Source organism: Heteronotia binoei, chromosome 6 (assembly GCF_032191835.1).
Source record: "Heteronotia binoei isolate CCM8104 ecotype False Entrance Well chromosome 6, APGP_CSIRO_Hbin_v1, whole genome shotgun sequence".
Classification (NCBI taxonomy): Eukaryota; Metazoa; Chordata; class Lepidosauria; order Squamata; family Gekkonidae; genus Heteronotia; species Heteronotia binoei.
In genome coordinates, this window is record NC_083228.1 from 23,106,439 (window position 1) to 23,126,748 (window position 20,310).

Below are 20,310 nucleotides of genomic sequence, written 5' to 3' on the forward strand. Positions count from 1 at the left end.
CAACCACTGTTCTCCCGGAGCGGCATCAAGGAGGCGGTGCTCTGCGAGGTGAGACTCCGCCTTGGTGATTGGCGTGGGGGCGCGATGACGTCGCTGCAGGCGTGCGCGGGGCGGAAGCGCCTTGGTGTTGTGGTGTTTACAGTCGCTGGTCTCGGGCAGAGCCAGGCCGTGTTGCTCTGGGCCGGGTGAAGCCCGCGGCTCACCGGCGAAAAGGCCGCCCCAGCGCCCATGTGCCCGCAGCCTCCCATGGAGGTGATGGAGGGGCCGCTCAACCTGGTAAGTCGCTGCGGGGAAGAAGAGAGCAGCTCGGAATGGAGCAGCTGACGTGGCCGGACGGTGGGGGGTCCACCTTTCAATTGAGGGCGGGAGAAGAGGCGCTTTGGCAATCGCGGGGCGGGCCTGACAGCAACCTTGTAAGGTAGGCCAGTGTGGAGGGAGCTGCGTCCAGTAAGGGGATTTGTCTCCCCCATCACCATTCCGCCAAGCGGATTTGTGGCAGAGGCGAAGCTCCAAACAGGGGCGTCTCTTCCCGGACTCTGCGCCAGGAGAGCGCCTTTGTTTGTTGTATCCTTCTTTGCCCTCCCCGCATTGCATCACTCCTGAAGGAAAGCTCCAGGTGTTTTGCGGTGCGCAGGGCACATCTAGGTTTCCCGGATGCCTCTGGCGGTCAACGGCCTTGTTGAGTCATAATAGCTTAATGGAACCTCTGTGTTCTGAAGCAGGCTACCTCTCAAGACCAGGGGCGATGAGCTGTTGGCAGCAGAAGGGCTTCATTTTATTTTGGAGCAAAGTAGCTGGTATGATCCAGGATCGTGATTCGGTTTTGATCGAGGACAAGGAGAATTGAGAGGACTATGGCAAAGGTTAGACCAGAGGTGGCCAAACTTGCTTAATGTAAGAGCCACATAGAATAATCATTAGATATTTGAGAGCCACAAGTCATGAACGTCAGATGCTAGAGAGGGGGAAGGCAGGCTGGCAAATAGGATGGAAGGAGAGGTGAGAAGAAAGCAACTTTAAATGCATTATCCAAGCTGTCCGACAGGGCGGTGGAAGCTTCAAGAGCTGCACAGTATGTGTGAAAGGGCAACATGTGACTTCTGAGCCACAATTTTGCCACCCCTGGGTTAGACCATAGCTCATCTATTTCCCCGATGATGGCCAGGTTCTGTAAATGCCATTACAGAGGACTCCTGAGGGAGGAAAATTTGGGCTGGGATAATAACTGATTTCTAATATATATACTAGAACATTAGTAAGTGGTTTTGTGTATACTACATACACATGTAATATATGTTAGATATCATATATTGAAAACCCCGTAGGCAAATATGATCCTCTGAGAATACTCACGAAATAGTGCTTTAGACATTCAAAACAGTTTGCATATGTTATATCAGCAGTTCTTGGAGTAGTCCTGTAAGACAAATTTATATTTTGACGCTTTAGAGATAAAAGTCAAATAATGCTTTATAATTCTATGAATGGACTTGTGAGACTAACAGGTGTGTGGGAGGGTCATACATCCTTCCAGTAAAAAGCTTTCATGGCAATCAATTGGTTGTTGCATGGCAACTTTCAAATCCTGGTTTACATTCTTTCCTACAAACTCTAATTCTTAACCAGGTTAAATAAACCAGAATTTTAAGTTTTGCTTTGTACAGAAATGTACAACTTACATTGCGGTTTGGAAATGAGAGATTACAATTTGCTGGGAAGCCTTTAACAAACCCAGAAGATTCTTCTCTTTCCCCTGTCCCCACCATTCAAACATGGCTTGGTGTTAAAACTAATGATGCCACAGATAGATCAGTTGGCTTCAGGCCATGGAATTGGTTTGAAGCTAAGAACCATACTAGGCTTCTTTCACTGAATTTAATTAACTCAATAACAGATCAAGGAAGTAGCTCTGTGAGCCAGGAGTATTTTTCCCTTCTGCTGTTTCCACAATGTAATTTTTTTTCTTCTTTAGAAGGAGGGAAAATGGCAAACAAACTCAACATGGTGAATTAGGAATTCTTAGTTAAGATAGTTTTGCTGGTTCTTCTTGATTTATCAGCAGCATTTTAACACATTGATGCCATTTTGCTTCATAATCTGGAGCAGCAGGTTGAACTACATGGGATGTTGGATTAATTTTTAATATTTGTGACAGGACAAAAGATGATATACAATCTGCTCCTTATGAATTGACATGTAGGTTGCTCCAGGGATCTGTCCCCAGGCCTGTGCTGTTCAGTATTTATGTAAGACTGTTAGGAGAGTTTGTCCAAAACCTTGGGTGTCATCATGATGATACCCATCTATATATCTTCATGTAAATCCCCAGCTTCTGCTGTCACAATTCTTTGCCATTGTATTGAAGCTGATTAAGCAGCTAATGATGAAGAGGCTGAAGTTAAATCTAGATACTATTGGAGTGGTGATAGTCAGGAAAGCAAGCAGCCAGGAGGGAGATTCCGTTGCTTCTGGTAGTTGAGGTGCTGCTGAAGCTGGTAGACCTGATAAAAAACTTGTGGGAACTCCTGGACTCCCATTCCCATGGAGAAGAGGGGGGGCGGAATCAGTGGTAGTGTTGCTAGGAGTACCTTTTATTTACATCTGACCAGGAAAATTGAGCCATTTTTAGATAGAGCTGATCTGGCTGCAGTGATCCATGTTGCTGTGGCCTCAAGGCTGTATTATTGTAATACATTTTATGAGGCTGTCCCTGAAAACAGCTTTGAAGACAGAACTGATGCAGAAAGGAACAGCCTATCTATTGATGGAAGTAAGTTGACGTACCAGTATGATAAATATTACACCAGCTACCTGTTTGCTTCCATGTCTAGTCCAAGGTGCTGGTTCCCACCTTTGAAACACAATGTGGTTTGGGTTCATCATACCTGAAGGATAGCTTTTCCCTGTATGAGTCCAGATGAACTTTGAGATCCTCAAAACCTGGTTCTCCAGATTATAATCTGCCATGTTTAACCTACATGTCTAACCTACACCCACCTACTTCAGCTGCAGTCCTGTTTCAGCATTACCTGCCTTCTTCCCGCTTCCCCTGTTTTCTTTCTCAATCTCTTTCCCTACACTAACATAGGCATGGAAGTCATTTGCCTAGCAACTTCCATAATGGCCACTGAGATCTTGCTATGTAGTCCTGTGAGATGCTGGTAGCTTATTCTTTGTGAGTTGCAGACATTGATTCTATGGTTTGGGAGCGTGACCCTCACCCCCCAAATGTGTGTGTTTGTAACTCTAACCCCCCTTCCCAAAATGTGTGTGTGTTTGTAACTTCCATTTTCCAGCAAACCTGGAACTTACCCCAAGTTTGTACAAAGATGTCCCCTGTCTGTCTGTTCCTGGTTCCATTGGGTGGATTTTTGATCCACACTCCAGAGCCAAGTTTAGAAAATGTATATGCTGCCTCACAATTGAAACTATACAACACAAACAAGCCAGGGCATCACAGCTTCCCTTGCCAGGCTTGCTCAACAGGACAGGAACTACAGAGCAAAGCCTCTATTTTATCCATTGGCTTAGGAGAAAGTGGGGAGAGGGATAGCTTGCTTTGCCAGGCTCTCCCAATTACACAGCAGAGCTACTAAGCCAATCCTCTTTCCCTTCTGTTGGTTGAGGCTCCCCCCCCCCCATCGGTCCCCTAGGGAAGGAAGGAAAGAGCTTCCTTTGCCCAGTTCCCTGAATAGCACAGGGGAGATACAAGGAAAGGACGTTTAAAACCAATGAGTGCTAATTTTAAGCATGTTTTATTTTAAGTTTTTAAAATATTTAATTGTGTTTATCTGTGTCCTTTATAAAGTTTATAGCTCTGCTACCTGGCATTACATTTTATGACACTCATGGCCCTGCCCAACAAGGTCACATTTATGTTGGATCCGGCCCCCATAACAAATGAGTTTGACACACCTATCATAAATACTGTGGAATCAGGCTACAGAAAGTAACAGAGTTATATTTAACCCTCTGAAATATGCTAACAGTACTAGAATAAAAACAGAAGGCCTCATCAGCCGCTGATAGGCTGGCAAACTTACTAGTCCACTGCATGCCGGGTCTGACCACTGGACCATCTAGCCTAGGATTAAATGTTAGCAGGCTTCCCAGCCAGAGGTCTTTCCACAGTGCTTTCTCTGTACGTCTCCCATGGGATCCAGGGAACTGGGCAAAGGAAGCTCTGGCTCTTTCTTGCCTTCCCCAAGGGACCAGGATGGGGCGGAACCTCAGCCAACAGAAGGAAGAGAGGCTTGCCTCAGTAGCTCTGCTGTGCAACAGAGAGCCTGGCAATGCAAGCTCTCCCTCCCCCCTTTTCCTAGGTAGAGGCTGCAGGGAGGGAGGGAGGAGATGGAAAGTTGAAGTCAAGGGGCAGATAAAGGTAGGTTGATGATTGGCTGGAAAGGAGATAAGTATTGCAAACTCCAAGTTGGGAAATTCCTGGAACTTCGAGGGGTGGAGCCTGGAGAGGGTGGGGTTTGAGGAGAGATGGGACCTCAGACAGGTACAATGCTGTAGACTTCACCCTCCAAACCAGCTATTTCTTCCTGAGGAGTCATTGTTGTCAATCTCCAGGTGAGGGCTGGGATTCACTCAGAATTACAACTGCTCTCCAGATGGCAGAAAATGGTTGCTTTGCAGTGTGGACTGTGTGTCATTATACCCTGCTGAGGTTGTTTCCCTCCTGCTTTGGTCTCCATTGTGAAGAAACTGCTTTTCCTAGGTAGAGATTGCTGGGAGGGGGGAAGAGATGGAAATCTGGTCAGATATTTCCCTACAGAAAATGGCCACCTTGAGGTGCATACTCTATGGTATACTATAATACAAGCAGGTCAGGCCACAAAAACCCAGATCATGCCACAAGCGCACACTGGTGCTAAACACTGCAAGGAGGGGAAGGAGACTGAAAGCCATTCTGTGACTTCTTCAGGTAGGGAAGAGTGGGTTATAAAAACCAACTCTTCTTAAACTGAGGATTAGTAAGTAAGTAAGTAAAATTTTATTTATATCCCGCCCTCCCCTGCCAAACAGGCTCAGGGCGGCTAACAACAGCAAAACAACAATACATTTAACAAAACATTAAATTAACCCCAAACCGATTAATACATTAGTTAAAACAGTTACTAAGTCTAAAAACATTAAGTTAGATCTGACAGTACCGTTATTAATCGACGCTATGCCTGTCAGTTTGTGTAATGATGGCGGATCTCCAGACTGGACCATTTTGATGTTTCTTTGTGGACTTGGTCAGCCGTTCCAGAAGAGCGTTCCAGAATAAATGGGCTCATAACCTACTTTTCAAGTTCTATTTCTGCAGTAATTTGTTAGTTTCTAAGTAGGAATCTTTTCAAGAGTGGGTGGTTCCAAAAGCATGCATGAGTGTTTAGTAACACTTGGATTTGTAGCAGGCAGTGATTTCGGGCATATGCTGTCAGACTGCTGACAGCTTCCAGGGTAGTCACTAGTGTAATGAGGGGGCTAGCTGAGAGAATTCTTGATTATTTTTGAAAGGCCCAACTTCCGATGGAAGACCAGTAAATCTTAAGAATAGGCAAGTCATCCAGGGCTAGAGTGATGGAATCCCCTTGCACTTAAGGCTTCTGGTATTACACATTAAGTCAGGGAAGCAGAAACCCAGTTACTTACAATTCTCCTTTTTAAGATTTTGTAATATGCAAAACAGGAAATGACACATCTCCAATCATCTCTCTTTCACACACACGCATGCACACACATTCACATTCATGCTTCTTTGGGTGAGGTAAAATGGCAAGGGTTAAAAGAGGTGATCAAAATAGAACCAGTTATCCATACCTTCACAATCACATCCCGTCTTGGAGGTAACTCTTGTTTTCTTGCTGACCCTAAGCATTCTTAAAACTCACTATGTGACCTTGATGGAGGGAAAATTCTTGTGAAGATGGTAGATAGCTATCCCTCTTAGGAAATTAGTTGCAGTGACTCTCTTTTGAATGGATTTCTAGAGTGCCTTTCCAGTCACAGAATGCTTAAGGAAGCTTACAAATTAAAAACATAACAGAGATAGTCCTGAATTGTTTAGGGATTTTTGTGCCATACTCACAGTGGAAACCAGACTGAAAGGAGTCTTGGTAACATGAATTTTACAGAAACACCCATTCAAGTCTTTTTTAAAGGCAAATATGAAGATGGTCTGTAGTTCCAAGGTGCATCCAAGGATAGCCTTTTCAACAATAGTCTCGCCCCTGTTTTTTCCTGTAAAACTGGAGGCAGCCAGCTCAGATATGCTGATGATCTGTGTCATCCACTGATGGCAGATTTTACTAACAGGTGCAGAATTAAGCTGAAAAAATTTTGCCTTCCTTTTCTGAGATCCATATCAAAGTGGTACACCAAGGACCTTGATGATGTGTTAGCTAGCATTCAGTGATAGATGATCTTCAGTCTTCATGCCTTAACTTCCTTTTGGAGACTGTTTTGGAGCTTATATTGCTTGGTATGGTTGTTTGCTCTGTTCCAGGAATCATAGCACCGAAGAGATGCTGATGCTTGGCAGGGATCAATAATCCAGTTTCACTGGTGGTGGAAAGACCCTTCAAGTCACCACTGACTTATAGCAACCCTGTAGGGCTTCCAAGGCAAACTATGTTTAGAGGTGGTTTGCCATTGCCTGCCTCTGCTTCACAATCCTGGTTTTTCTTGGAGGTCTCCCATCCGAGTATCAGCCAGGGCTGTCCTTGTTTAGCTTCCAAGATCTGATGAGATAAGGCTAGTTTGGGCTATCCAGGTCAGGGCCTAGTTTCATTAGAAAGAAGGCAATACCATTTTTATTTAAAAATAGGCATAGAACAGTGAATGCACATTTCAAAAGACCTCCGTATGTGTCAATTTAGGCAAAATCCATTAGCAAAATCTTCATGGCCATCCCTGGGGTGTATTTTCCATCTACATTCACTATTCCAGATTATAGTTCTTGTTCTTCCTCTCCCCTAATCCAGTAAGCTCTGGTATAGTCCTGACTATTTAGCTTTCAAAGGCATGGATATTTTTAATAATGTGTATGCAGTTATGAGTCTTTCCCCCCTGTGTGTCACTCTCATTGCAAAGCAGCTGAGTCTGGTTTTCACTGCGATGGCTGCTTGGCAGAGAAGGAGAGCCAGCCACTTCCTGCTTCTGAAGTCTGCCAAGATCAAGTCCTGCCTTCACTGCCAGGAATTCCGCACCACCATATGTGGTCAGGAGGAGGACAAAACAGCTGCACAAATCCGATTCAGGGCCTGCCTCTCAGCTCAGCACGGGAATAACTTCCCCACTGTCGCTTCAAACAACAGTTAGTTTCTGATGACTTTGTGCTTTTGCAGCAGGCCTGGCTGGGAAGCCAAACCAATCACTAGATGCTCTGTAATTAGGAAGAGGGCAGCTTGCACAGGGACTTGGCACCAGGACATATATGCTCATGCCCAGCTGTCTTGCAGTTTTAGGCAAAGAAAAAGAAAGGAACATCTTCAAGGAATGTGAAAGTGAAGTTGTGTTTGTTGCATCTGTTCATATTGTGGGCTCAGATGCCATTTACAGTTGGCACTTTACAATACACCCCTATTTTTGACATATCTTCTTTCAGTTTTATTCAGCATAAACAATATGGTAACATTACAAGCAATCAAAGCGTGTTAATATTTGAAAAGTTACACCATGTTCTCTGGCAATGCAGATGAAAGCAATTCTAGCTGGACAACCCCAAAAAGAGAAACAGCTTAAAGAAGTATTTCTCATGCATGTGTGGTTAACCACAAGTACTTAAGAACAACTTTGCTAAATAGTGGTGTGCTATTAGATAGATTCTCTAACCGGTGTGAGATTGCATGCTCCACTATGACAGATTGGGAATATTTTCTGTAATTATCTCAGCAGGGCAGAATGGATGCAATTAATCAGTCTAGCTTCTTGCTTATACAGGCTGTAGAAGATGCTGGAGGGAGGACTTCCCCTTATGAGTTTGCTGTTTGATAGCTACTGGAGAAAAAGGTTCTGGCAAAGTCATTTCAGTGCCATGCTTGCATGTGACAATCAGATGTCGAGCACCATATCCTATCCAGGTCTGGACTTAGCCTTAAACTAAGGCACTAGAACCCAGAGAGGGCCTAATGTTCCTTCCTGTATTCTTGTTGCTTTTGAAAAACCTGAGCTCCGAACCTAGATGGGCATATGGGGATGCATGTGCTGTTCCTACTCTCTGCTGCAGGGTGAAAATATCTAAGGCTGACGATGCTTCTAAAGGGTTGTATGTCATGAAGGCTGCATGAGATGACAATTGCATATGAGACTGAGAGGGGATAGTTTCTCAGAAAGACGCTTGGTGGGATCCAGTGTTCCCTCTAAGCTGAGTTTAGTGTGTTAGCTCACAGGTTTTTAGCCTCTGGCTCACACAGTTTTGTCTTAACTCGGAAAAATGGCCCCAGAACAAACTAGTTTATGCAGTAGCCAAATTGCTCATTTACAACTTCAATGCCAGTAGCTCATGAAGTAGAACTATTGCTCACAAGACTCCAGAGCTTAGAGGGAGCATTGGACAGTACCCTGCAAAGCAATCTTAGATGCAGTAGAATCATGTTCATGGACTAAGACACCTTAGTAACCGAAGATGATGAGTAATGAACAGGAGTTAAAAGTTTTTCTGGAAAAACAGTGGCAATCCCAGAGACAAATGTGACCTGATAGGGAATGTTTGCTACATTCAAGTCACCTTTGCGTGTCAGTTTTTTGTGACGACTGTAATAAGAGGAGATGCTTAAACATTCACAGCCCATTCCAATAACATGTCATTTTTCTTTGAAGGCTCATCAGCAAAGTCGAAAAGCTGACCGTTTGGTGGCAGTGGGGAAATACGAAGAAGCGATTGCTTGTCATAAAAAGGCATCTGGTGAGTATGTAGCCTGTTTCATACCTGGCATATGCATTCTTAAATAGATGTAACACATGTGCCATGGCCTTCATAGGGGTGAATTCCATGGCTAATGCAAAAACCTGCACCTGGAAGCTGATGCCAAATGTGTATATGTAGGCTTTAGGGCATATGCAGGAACCTTGGTGAAGGTAAGTGGGTCTGGGCCTGATTAGTTACTGTTTGGGAGACTTCTTGGGACCCCTGTGCTTAGGTTCTGTTAGGGAAGAAGGGCATGGTTGAACTGTAACAAATTAAAGGGGGGAAACAATTTTCAGTCTTGTCAAGGTGATTGTAGGGAAGCAGTGATTGCAGATACAACTCCTCCTGAAAATCACACCTCAGAGCAGGAAAACTCTTTTGCAGAAGTTTTTAGCAGTGCAATCCTATGCAGAGTTACCCTAGCCTAAGTTTAGGGTTACTGATGTAACAAACACGAATTTGAGCAGACTTCGGAGGATGGTGGAAGACAGGGGGGCCTGGCATGACTTTGTCCATGGGTCGCAAAGAGTCGGATTCGACTGTGTGACTGAACAACAACAACAAAAAATTTAGGGATGTAGCTGCCAGAACTTTAACAGAAAGGGAAGCCCCTGCTCTCTAGGACATTTGCTGTGATGAAACATTTACAACAAGCTTCTTAAAAGCTTTGATAAAACTCCAGCATTGACAGATAAGGTTAAAGTGGCAAAATCCACCATCTTGATTTTTTTAAACCTGTGGCAATACCCATCGTGTGCACTTATTGGGGCTGAGGATTTAGTCACAACCAGACTTTGAGGCTTCTCTGTGGCCTAAACATTTCTCATTTTGTGTTTACATAGCATATCTTTTGGAGGCCATGAAGCTGACACAATCGGATCAGGTGAGATTACACTCGTTAAGTTGCAATGATACTACCACTGGGAGTGACTCATCTGTATGATCATAAGAATCAACTGGCAAGCTTGCATTCTAGAAAGGCAAAACACTGTACAGGAGGGGTAAGGAGGACATGCCGTTGAGGAGTGGAGATGCAGTTTCACTTCTGGAACACTGGTTAGCTGCGTTGCTGTCAGGTTACATGAGCTTAGCCTACAGTAAATCTAGTGTCCATGTCTAGAAAATACAGAGTGGACTTATCTATATCAAGAGCCAGAATTTATGTAGTACCATAATGATATGACTTTTTCTATGCAAGAGCTTCTTGTACATGTTCTTTTCTGTACACATGCTCCTGAATCTTATGTCTCCTTCCCTTTAATCTGTTCAATATTTGAATTGAGTGCATAAAAACAGCCATCTGCCAAAGCCTCCTTTAGGTACCCAATGGAAGATCATGGTCTTACACTGATATGTGTTGCACATATCAAAGGTGGTTCTGCCTGGTGGTGGTGAAGTTTCTTCTCCCATTGAAGATAGCTTCCCTTACTGTGTGTGTATCTTAAATAGGCTTAATTAATTTTAGGCAACTACAAATGGGGAAAACTTCAGTCTAAAGAATAAGTGGCTGAGGGTGGAGAAATGGTTAGGAATCCTTGTTTTCTTAGCATCAAATGCTCAGTTCAGCAGCAGAGTAACAGATATTAAATTTCCAGCATTCTGATAATAACACTAAGCTTGAGTACCAATTATTTTCACTACAAGAGTGGAACACCAATTATGGAGGGGAAGAATGTTTGGAGGTATAGAAATAATGGTTGAGTTTTTCCCTTTACATCTAAGGGTAGCAAATTTAACTTAGGAGGATATCGTAGCTAACAGAAATTGAACTTCTGTTCTTATCTCTGCACAGGCTCAGTTATCATTGGAGTTACAAAGAGAGAGTCACCTGAAACAGATACTTCTAATTCAAGAGCGATGGAAGAGAGCAAAGAGGGAAGAGAGGATAAAACTGCAGCAAACTGCTGACAAGGATAGCACAACACATCTGCAGGCTTCCTATAAGCCAACAGTTGAGGAATCAGATGATCAAAATGTGTCAACTCCTGGCAGTCTAAAATACCACCCATCTCCAGAGAAGGATTCACAGGCAATCCATGGCCTCCTGGATAGGGAACCAGACACACTACTGTTTCTCCTCCAGACAAGAAAGAAACCAGTAGAAGTACATATTGGAAGCAAAACTCCAAAGGATGACAAGATAAAAATCGAGGAGCAGGCCACCAGAATTGCTGATCTAGAACAGCATGTGGAAGTTCTCTTAGCTGAAAATGAGAGATTAAGGCGAGAGAACAAGCAGCTCAAAGCAGAGCGGGCCAGGCTGCTCAAATCTCCCCTAGAGAAGGAGCTGGATGTCGACGCTGACTTTGTTGAGAAGTCAGAGTTGTGGGGCCTGCAGCAGCATTCCGAAGCAGCAGCAGCGTCAGCCTCCACCTGGCAGAAATTTACAACCAACACAGGGAAAGCCAAGGACATTCCAATCCCCAGCCTTCCCCCACTGGACATTCCATCCCCTGAACTGCCCCTCTTGGAGCTCTCAGAGGATATTCTGAAAGGACTCATGAACAGTTAAGTGGAGACCACAACCCATGCTCACCTGTAGTTCAGCAACATCCAAAAAAGGGAAAGCCTCTCTCAGCCAAGGGGAGAAATAGCAACTACAGCCCTGACAACGGAGAAAATCTGTCACTGGGAGAAGTACCCATGTCATTGCATTGGTTGACTAGGGCTTACGGTTTACCATTGTTGGTAAAACTAAACCATGTCTTCTGACTTTTTTCAAGCCAAATGTGGGGGAGACGTTCAGGTGTAAGAGCCCGGGAGAGGGGCCCAAGATATGCAAAGTGTAACAAGCCTCTCTGTTGCCATAGAGTAATGCAAATCCTAAATTGGTATAAGTCAGTGGGGGAACAACTTTAAATACCTTTTCTGTCATTCATTCAATTGGTATTTGAATTGTGCACAAAAACTCATCAATAGAGTGGATGTCACTTCTGTTCCTTTACAGGATGGATCTGCGTGCCACACTTTTGCGCTCCTGGCTTAATATAATGTCAGCCAGTCAGGAAAAATGCTAAATTTCCATTTTCTCTGAAGGAACCAAACCAGTTCTATTAAATTTTTTTGATTTGTTTTAAAAAAAGATTCGTTTACATAATCAGGGTGCTTCATAATGTGTTTTCTTTGTAAGGAACTGCTAGGCATTGTTTTAAGCAAATACACAGGAAAGAACAATCCTGGGTGCATGAACAGAGATAATGGTAGTTGCCAGAACTTGAAAATAAAATGTTTCAGATCTATTTGGGTCTTTTTCTTGGGGCATTCTGCCTTCAGCAGAGGTCAAGCCAACTGTAGGAAAACAGAGCTTGATGGAGAGAAATATCATGACTTTAGTCTCAGCTGCTGGACATCAATAGTTATATTGCCCTTGAATATGGAGTTTCTGTTTTTAGGTGTCCCAGCAGATAGTCTCTGCCATGGTGTATAAAGTACCATCAAGTTTCAGCCAATTTACGATGACCCCTTAGCACAGGGGTGGCCAACAGTAGCTCTCCAGATGTTTTTTTGCCTACAACTCCCATCAGCCCCAGCCAACATGGCCAATGGCTGGGGCTGATGGGAGTTGTAGGCAAAAAAACATCTGGAGAGCTACCGTTGGCCTCCCCTGCCTTAGGGTTTTCAAGAGAAGAGACATTCAGAGGTGGCTTGCCATCACCTTCTTCTGTGTAGTGACTCTGGAATTCCAGGTATTTACCAGGGATGACTCTGCTTAGCTTCTAAGATTTGATGAGATTGGGCTAGCCTACGCCAAGATCAGGGCACTGCCATACCTTACAGGAATCTTTTAATCTATTTACATATGACGGGTTTTTTTGAGGGGGAGGTGATATTTCTGTTTGACCTGACACACATTATTCTACTAAATTCTTGTGTAATTTTCTCTCTACCCAACTTGTCATTTTATGTTAAAGCTACCCACTGTTATCAGAGCTTCGTAATTAATTCCATAGGTGAATATGGTCCCGCTGGAGTAGCCAGGTTCCACCTGCTAGAATCTGATAAACTGAAATTTTTCCACTGAAATCTTTCTAGTTCTTTTTAAAATACACCTTGCATGCTCATACTTATGACCACCACCTCAGGTTAAAGGCAGAGGTTGTTAACGGCTCAGCTTAAAGGAGGCCATAGGCTTCTGCTGGTATGAAACTTGAATTTTCTTATAGAGCACCTAGGCCCTTCTTTTAAGACTTATGTTCATCCTTGTCCTGGAAGTAGCAAGCTTTGCTGAACAGACGTAGTAATAGAGCAACGCCAAGAAAATTATGTACCTGCAGGACTTTTTTAAAATCAGAAACTCCTTTGCACATGATGCGAAATACTCCTGATGTAGTCAATCCTCATGGAGCTTACAGTTGGCCCTGTAAGCTCTTGGAGTATAGGCTACATCAGGAGTGTGTGGCCTGATATGCAAAGTATTTCCTGCTACAAAAAACATCCTGTGTACATGTGATTACTATTTCTATTTCTACCACCACCCCTTTAAGCTTTTGCCTAGCTCTTCAGTCCTAGCTATGCAAATATTCATGGAGGAAGGGCAGGGGAGATCCTGTCTTTCTGCAAGGGTGAAGTGTTTCTAACCAGATGGACAGTTTCCCCCTTGTACATTTGATGCCCATGAGCAGACATACAACTTCATAAATCTGTGAAGTGCTCGTCAGGTTAGAATGAGCAGGAACACAAAACTGAAAATAAATTATCCAAATGTCATGATAGACACGTGTATGTTTGACTTTGTGAATATTTGTTTTAGATGACAATCACTTTAAACCTTGTAAAAGTATCTTTGTATTAATAGTGCCATTTGGTAGATAACAATGTTGCCCTGTTCTAGAACCCATTCCCCTTAAGGTTTTGAAATTAGCCACAATCTTAAGATCCACAAGCCTGGTCATATTACAATCCTGGGATCTGCACTACTTCTCCTATTCTGTCTGCTTACATTAGCAAAAGCAGTCTTAAGAACATAAGAGTGAATTCCACATGTTAATCACCCTTTAGGTGAAGAAGTACTTCCTTTTATCTGTTTTAACCTGACTGCTCAGCAATTTCATCGAAAGCCCACAAGTTCTTGTATTGTGAGAAAGGGAGAAAAGTACTTCTTTTTCTACTTTTTCTATCCCATGCATAATCTTGTAAACCTCTATGTCACCCTGCAGTCGACGTTTCTCCAAGCTAAAGAGCCCCAAGCGTTTTAACCTTTCTTCATAGGGAAAGTGTTCCAACCCTTTAATCATTCTAGTTGCCCTTTTCTGCACTTTTTCCAAAGCTATAATATCCTTTTTGAGGTGCAGGGACCAGAGTTGCACACAGTATTCCAAATGGGACCGCACCATTGATTTATACAGGGGCATTATGATACTGGCTGATTTGTTTTCAATTCCCTTCCTAATAATTCCCAGCATGGCGTTGGCCTTTTTTATTGCAATCGCACACTGTCTTGACATTTTCAGTGAGTTGTCTACCACAACCCCAAGATCTCTCTCTCTCGGTCAGTCTCTGCAAGTTCACACCCCATCAACTTGTATTTGTAGCTGGGATTCTTGGCCCCAATGTGCATTACTTTGCACTTCGCCACATTGAACCTCATCTGCCACGTTGACGCCCACTCACCTAGCCTCGACAGATCCCTTTGGAGAGCCTCACAATCCTCTCTGGTTCTCACCACCCTGAACAATTTAGTGTCATCTGCAAACTTGGACACTTCACTCCCAAATAATTTATGAACAAGTTAAAGAGCATGGGACCCAGTACTGAGCCCTGCGGCACCCCACTGCTTACCGTCCTCCACTATGAAGACTGCCCATTTATACTCAGTCTCTGCTTCCTATTAATGAGCCAGTTTTTGGTCCACAAGAGGACCTGTCCTTTTACTCCATGACTCTCGAGCTTACTAAGGAGCCTTTGATGAGGAACTTTATCAAAAAATTTCTGGAAGTCAAGGTAAACAACATCTATTGGGTCCCCTTTGTCCACATGTTTGTTCACTCCATCAAAGAAATGCAACAGGTTAGTGAGGCAAGTCTTCCCTTACAGAACCCATGCTGAGTCTTCCTCAATAACTTGTGTTCATCAATGTGCCTACTCATTCTGTCCTTGATAATGGTTTCTTACATTACAAAGGTACGGCAAGAATATACTAATTCACGTAGAATGCATATCTTGAGGCAGTGAACAAACACCTATAGCATGATCTCTAGCCAACGTTTCTATAGGTTTAGACATTCTTTCCTCAGTTCTGGCCTTCTTGAGCCTCACTGCTGCCCACTGTGGATCAAATGTACTTCCAGGAGCAGCACACCTATGGACCTTTAACTGCATCTGAGCATTGATGGGGAGATTGAGAGTAGAGGGACCAGGTGTCTAGTTAAGTCAGCAAGCCACCTCCCCGGACCTTAATATACAACGCACTGTGCAGCTTTAAAAAGTCAGATCATGTTCTTGACTCCAGTTTATCTCAGCAAAGCTCTCAAGAAAATGGGGTGTGGCTGTAGTTTTAAAAAGTTCTCAAATTTATAACTACACTCAGGTTAAGGCTTTCAGTTAGTCCATAATTAAATGTCATGTACAGAAATTTAAAGTGGCTTAGACCAACCGTCAAACAAGGCTAAAGTCTGTCTCAGCAGGATTTTCTGTAAGACAAGGGTGGCACAGGAAGCCACAACCTGGCCTTGGAAGGCTGGCCCGAGTTCCTCATACAGGGCTTAGATGGGAGCACTCTCTAGGCAAGAATGTCTAAAAGAGTGCTGATGTGAGTGGTGCCTCTTCGGCTGTTGCTGTGCCACCCAGGTGTAGAGTGCTGGTAGCAAGTAGATGTGGCGCACCCTGAGTATGAGAGATAAGCGTAGGAGGGGACACTACTGGCCTACAGGAAAAGGGGACAGCTTTCACAAAGGTGAAAGGCAATCAGAGCCGCAGTCATCTGTGTGGCCGGCTTCCTTTCCCCCGGACACAGTGTGCCCCCTCTGAGTGGCTCGTTTCCCACTACCCGCGGTGACCTCACAAGTGATGGCCATGGCAGGAGCATGGGGGTCAGGGCAAGGGGGGGGTATCATTGTCTTTCCATAGTGGAATGGCCTGCCTCCACACTGCCCTGTGTGTGGGTATCATGGGTGCTACAACACCCTGAGCCTGCTTCGGCAGGGGAGGGCGGGGTACAAATAAAATTTATTATTATTATTATTACAACATCTGGTGGTGGAGACAGCCATCGCCAGCCAAACTGGACTGAGAAGGCACTGCTGCACAAGTTGGTGGTGAAGTGAGTGTTACCACTGCTATCTCCAGGAGCAGTTCTGTCACCTTTTGTCATTGTGCTTTGTGGTGCAAGACTGCAAAACGGTTGTCTGTGCTGGGACATGCCACCAAGATGGAGATGTCCACACTGAAGTGTTGGAACTATTTCTTCAGTTGCACTCAGAAGTGTTTCCTGGCCAAAGGTGTTCCTTACAAGCGATCAGTGGAGGAGGGCCTGCTGGAAACAGAGGTCATCATGCAGGCACTTGGGTGGCCACGGCGTTGAGGTACTGCGTGGTGAGTGTCATGGTTCACTGCTACCACCTGGCCCCAGCTGAGGGCCAGGTCCTGCCACTTGTTGCCTCTAATCCTCCCTTCTGTCCTGACCAATGATCCTCCACAGGCAATCTGAAAGGTGGAGATGCTGCAGGTCTGTCCTTCAAGGTCAGCGAGGAGGTCCAAGGACACAGTAGCAGTTAGTGCTGCTGAGTTCTACCCCACAGAGGACTCTGCCATTGTCATGTCCCATCTCCATAGCTGAGGTGCTTCTACAACACACCCCAGGACCTCTAACGAAAGACTCCACCACCACCACATCTAGTGAGGAGGTGGAGCTGAGTTATGAGGAGAACCATGGGGGCCAGGCTCCCTGGCCAGGGGCTAAGGAAAGTGAGATGCCTGTGGGGGGCCAGATTGCAGGGGTTCAGCACCCACTAGGGAACTCCCATGAACAGACTGCTGTGTTTTCCCTATGCCCAGGTCCCTATTCCCTGACGTTTGCTACTGATGTCATGGACCAACTATGTGTCCTAACCCTGAAGAGGGGCATGGCAATGGCAGCCTCCATAGTCCCGAGATCAGTTGGCATCACAGAATCCCTGGCCCTGGTGCCTGAGGAGGAGATGATGCAGAGGATGGGCTTGATGTCTTTGGATGCAGTGGCCCTGCTCTGCAAGAAGGGGAAGCAGTGATGGGGCGGCTGCTGGTGGGGAGATCAATGGACCACTGAGACCACTTGGAGGGATGAAGTGGAAGGACTCTGTCACTATAAGGAAAAAACAGCAAAACTCAGCCCTCCTTTTCTGCTGCTGGATGTATGTCTATCCCATGGTTTCAAATTCTGGTTTGTTCACCAATTGCAATCAGATGCCAAATTAGACTTACTAAACCACAAATGTTCACCCAGAAACATTTGTTGCTGCTTGAAATACATATGCAGTAGTTACCAGCTGCGCAGAAAACGCATATCCATTTTTCATTCAGTGCCATCTTCTGTTGATTTGGGGGCCTCCTTCTGATATATGCATTAGTTACCATGGAAACAGTGTTACCATTATAGGGATAGCTCAGCAAAATAGTTAATCTATTGTAAAATAATTTTACATATATGCTTGCAAAATGTATGAACTCAAACAACATGTTTACTTCATTATATATAACTGATAGAATTATTACAGTGCTGCATTCTAACCTTGTTTTTATGCACTACAGAAAATTTCCATTGTACAAAGAACTTTGGTATGCACTAAGAAAAAGAATGACTTATTGCCTGCATCTGGACAAGGTTTTATTTTGTTCAGTCTCCTCTCACTATTCATCACTCCTGCTAGTAAATTAGGTTTCACATATGGATGGGTTTGACTCCGCAGCAGACAAGGAGAGGGCCAGACTTAGACCCTATATAGGTTGGCAAGGGAAATCCTGAAAGAAGGAGGAAAATCTCTTCCCCACACTGCCCCACTCTAAAAATACCCCATCATATCTGCCATAGGACACTATCCCTGCCAGCAGAAAACTACTACTAATCTATATGGCATGAGCACAAGTATAGTTTCAGTACACATAATTCACAGGACAGATAAAAAATTCAGGCAGGCAGAATGGATACATACTGCTTTTTTCTTTCATTGTAAGAATAATCCCCTCTCTGCTATAATAATTTGTGTCAGACATTTGTGACTTTTCCAGCAAAGACTCCTGTATATTTTACTTTTGAGGAGAAAAGTAGCTCTTGACCTGGATTCTGCAACACCTGCCAAGCCCTCCTGCTGAGTTCTCCTCCCAAGCAGTTTAAGGAATGAATGCCAAACTGCAGTTGGCAGGGGAAGAAGAGTCATAGAATTATGCCAATTAGTGTATAATAACTCGCCAAATGCTGCAGAATAGGTCATACTCAATGCAAATACTATCTACCAAATTTCTCCTAATAGAACACAGGCAAAGGTATAAAAACAGTAATATCTCACACAGATTCTTTGCTAAAAAGGAGTGTCCTGCCAGAAAATGACTAAAATACATTCACAGTTCTATCTGCTGCCAAAAATAAAATAAAATTATAAGATGGTTAAATGTATATTGGTGGAGGTGAACACATGAACCTGTCTTACACCAAATCAGACCACTGATCTATCAGTGTCAGTATTGGATGGGTATTTGGGAGTGAAAGGGAAACCCAGAACTCAAAATTGATCACAGTAAAATGAATATCTGAAGATTCTAGTCCAAATAATGGCATAACTGGTGCTCATTCCAAATGCCTAGCCTTTAATGCAATTAATGAACATTACAAACAGGAAAGAATCCATTCTTTGAAATGAATGGCAAGTAATGGAGACAAAATGCATCTGGGGATCACAAAGGTGAAGTTGGAACCAGCAGGACTGGTAATATTTACTCCCAACTAGAGCAATGCTTTTCAGCAGCTGAGGATTCAATGCAACTCCAGAGCTTTGTGAAAGTTTGTGAAGCTACTGTACAGATCGTTACAAAGCATTAAGGTATCACCAGCTAAAGATGAGATGCTGGAAATCAATGTATGTATATAAATGATTGGCTCAGTCCATGTTGATGAAAAGCAAAAGGTGGATCAGAAAACAGGACCCCCACCTTAACAGCTGGTTACTTAATTTTTTTCAATAGCAAAAGGGAAAAGCTCATTCACAGATCATTATTTGTGTATCACCTTCAGACATTCACAGGGCTTACACACCCATATCACTGAAGTCCATCTATTTTTTTTTTTAGTATTTCATGCCAAAGGGCAATAAAAATTTCTGGTGTCTTTGGATTAAAAAGGCATGCAACTTAAATAAACCTGTTTTATTAAAATAACATATACTGCAGAACTTTCTTAGAATGTAAACTGCCGTGTTATACTGTTCAAGGTCCTTTTGTGAATGCCACATACACATTTAAATTTGCAAGTGCTGATAGGGGTATAACAGCATATATTTGCTGTGTCTTTTTCATGGTATTTGCAAATACCACATTGAACTTTTTTTTTTTTTTTTACTTTGGCCTCTGGGTATGAGCTTTCGAGACACAAAGATCCCTTTGTCAGAACCCTTGACCAACATGGCTACTCTCTGAAACGAATTACTTAAAGACATCAAGCATTCTGTCAAAGCTTAACAAAAAAAACCCCTCAAAAGCTCTACAAGTTAGGTTTTAAAGTTGAGATTGAAAGTCCAAACATTTTAAAATATCCACTAAGAGCAGCTATTAATTGGTATTCTGTGCTACATATATATGTATAATTAAAATACAGCCATTACCACCAACCTTGCTTTAGAAATGCATCAGCTTGGATCTCACTAAAAATTTCTGCTGACAGAATAATTTCCATAGGCAGAGTATGACTTTCTCACCTCTCCAGTCAGTGAAACCCCTTTGTCGGATCCAAGCCATCTACCATTCTACAATTTAGACTATCACCTGCTAGAAAAGAAAAAAATAATAATTCAACTCGGATTCCTCAAGGTGAAATTCCACATAATTATCTCCTCAATCCTTATATCAGTTTGTTATGAATTTTTTCTCTGTTATTGATTATAATTAAAAATCTCAAAAAAATCATTCTGTGTAATTCTTTATATTATTAAGAACTGTAATTAAAGACAGTACATAACAAGGTGTTTTAATTATTTTTATTCCTTATTAAATAAACTTTCTTTGGCTCAGCCAGTTGAACTGTGCTCTAGCACATGTCAGCAGTTTCATATGAAACCTGGAGAGGGCAGAACGAACCACACTAATTAAACACAGAACAGTCTAGTCTTTTACAATAGTCAACAATACAGAGACACATTTGCAACCACTATGAATGAATGACTCAGACAAGCGCATCTTTTAACAAATGTGCCACAAACATGAAAAACACACACAATGAGACAACA

The 20,310-nt window shown here is 43.3% G+C and overlaps 1 protein-coding gene across 1 annotated transcript; it reads left to right on the plus strand.

The window, feature by feature from the left end:
* Positions 1-86: 86 nt before the first annotated feature.
* NRBF2 (nuclear receptor binding factor 2) lies at positions 87-12,141 on the plus strand. The gene is made up of 4 exons (XM_060241109.1): positions 87-276; positions 8,815-8,899; positions 9,745-9,785; positions 10,695-12,141. Exons 1-4 carry the CDS (start codon positions 229-231, stop codon positions 11,412-11,414), a joined length of 894 nt encoding a protein of 297 aa, XP_060097092.1. The 5' UTR covers positions 87-228; the 3' UTR covers positions 11,415-12,141.
* The last annotated feature ends 8,169 nt before the right edge of the window (positions 12,142-20,310 follow it).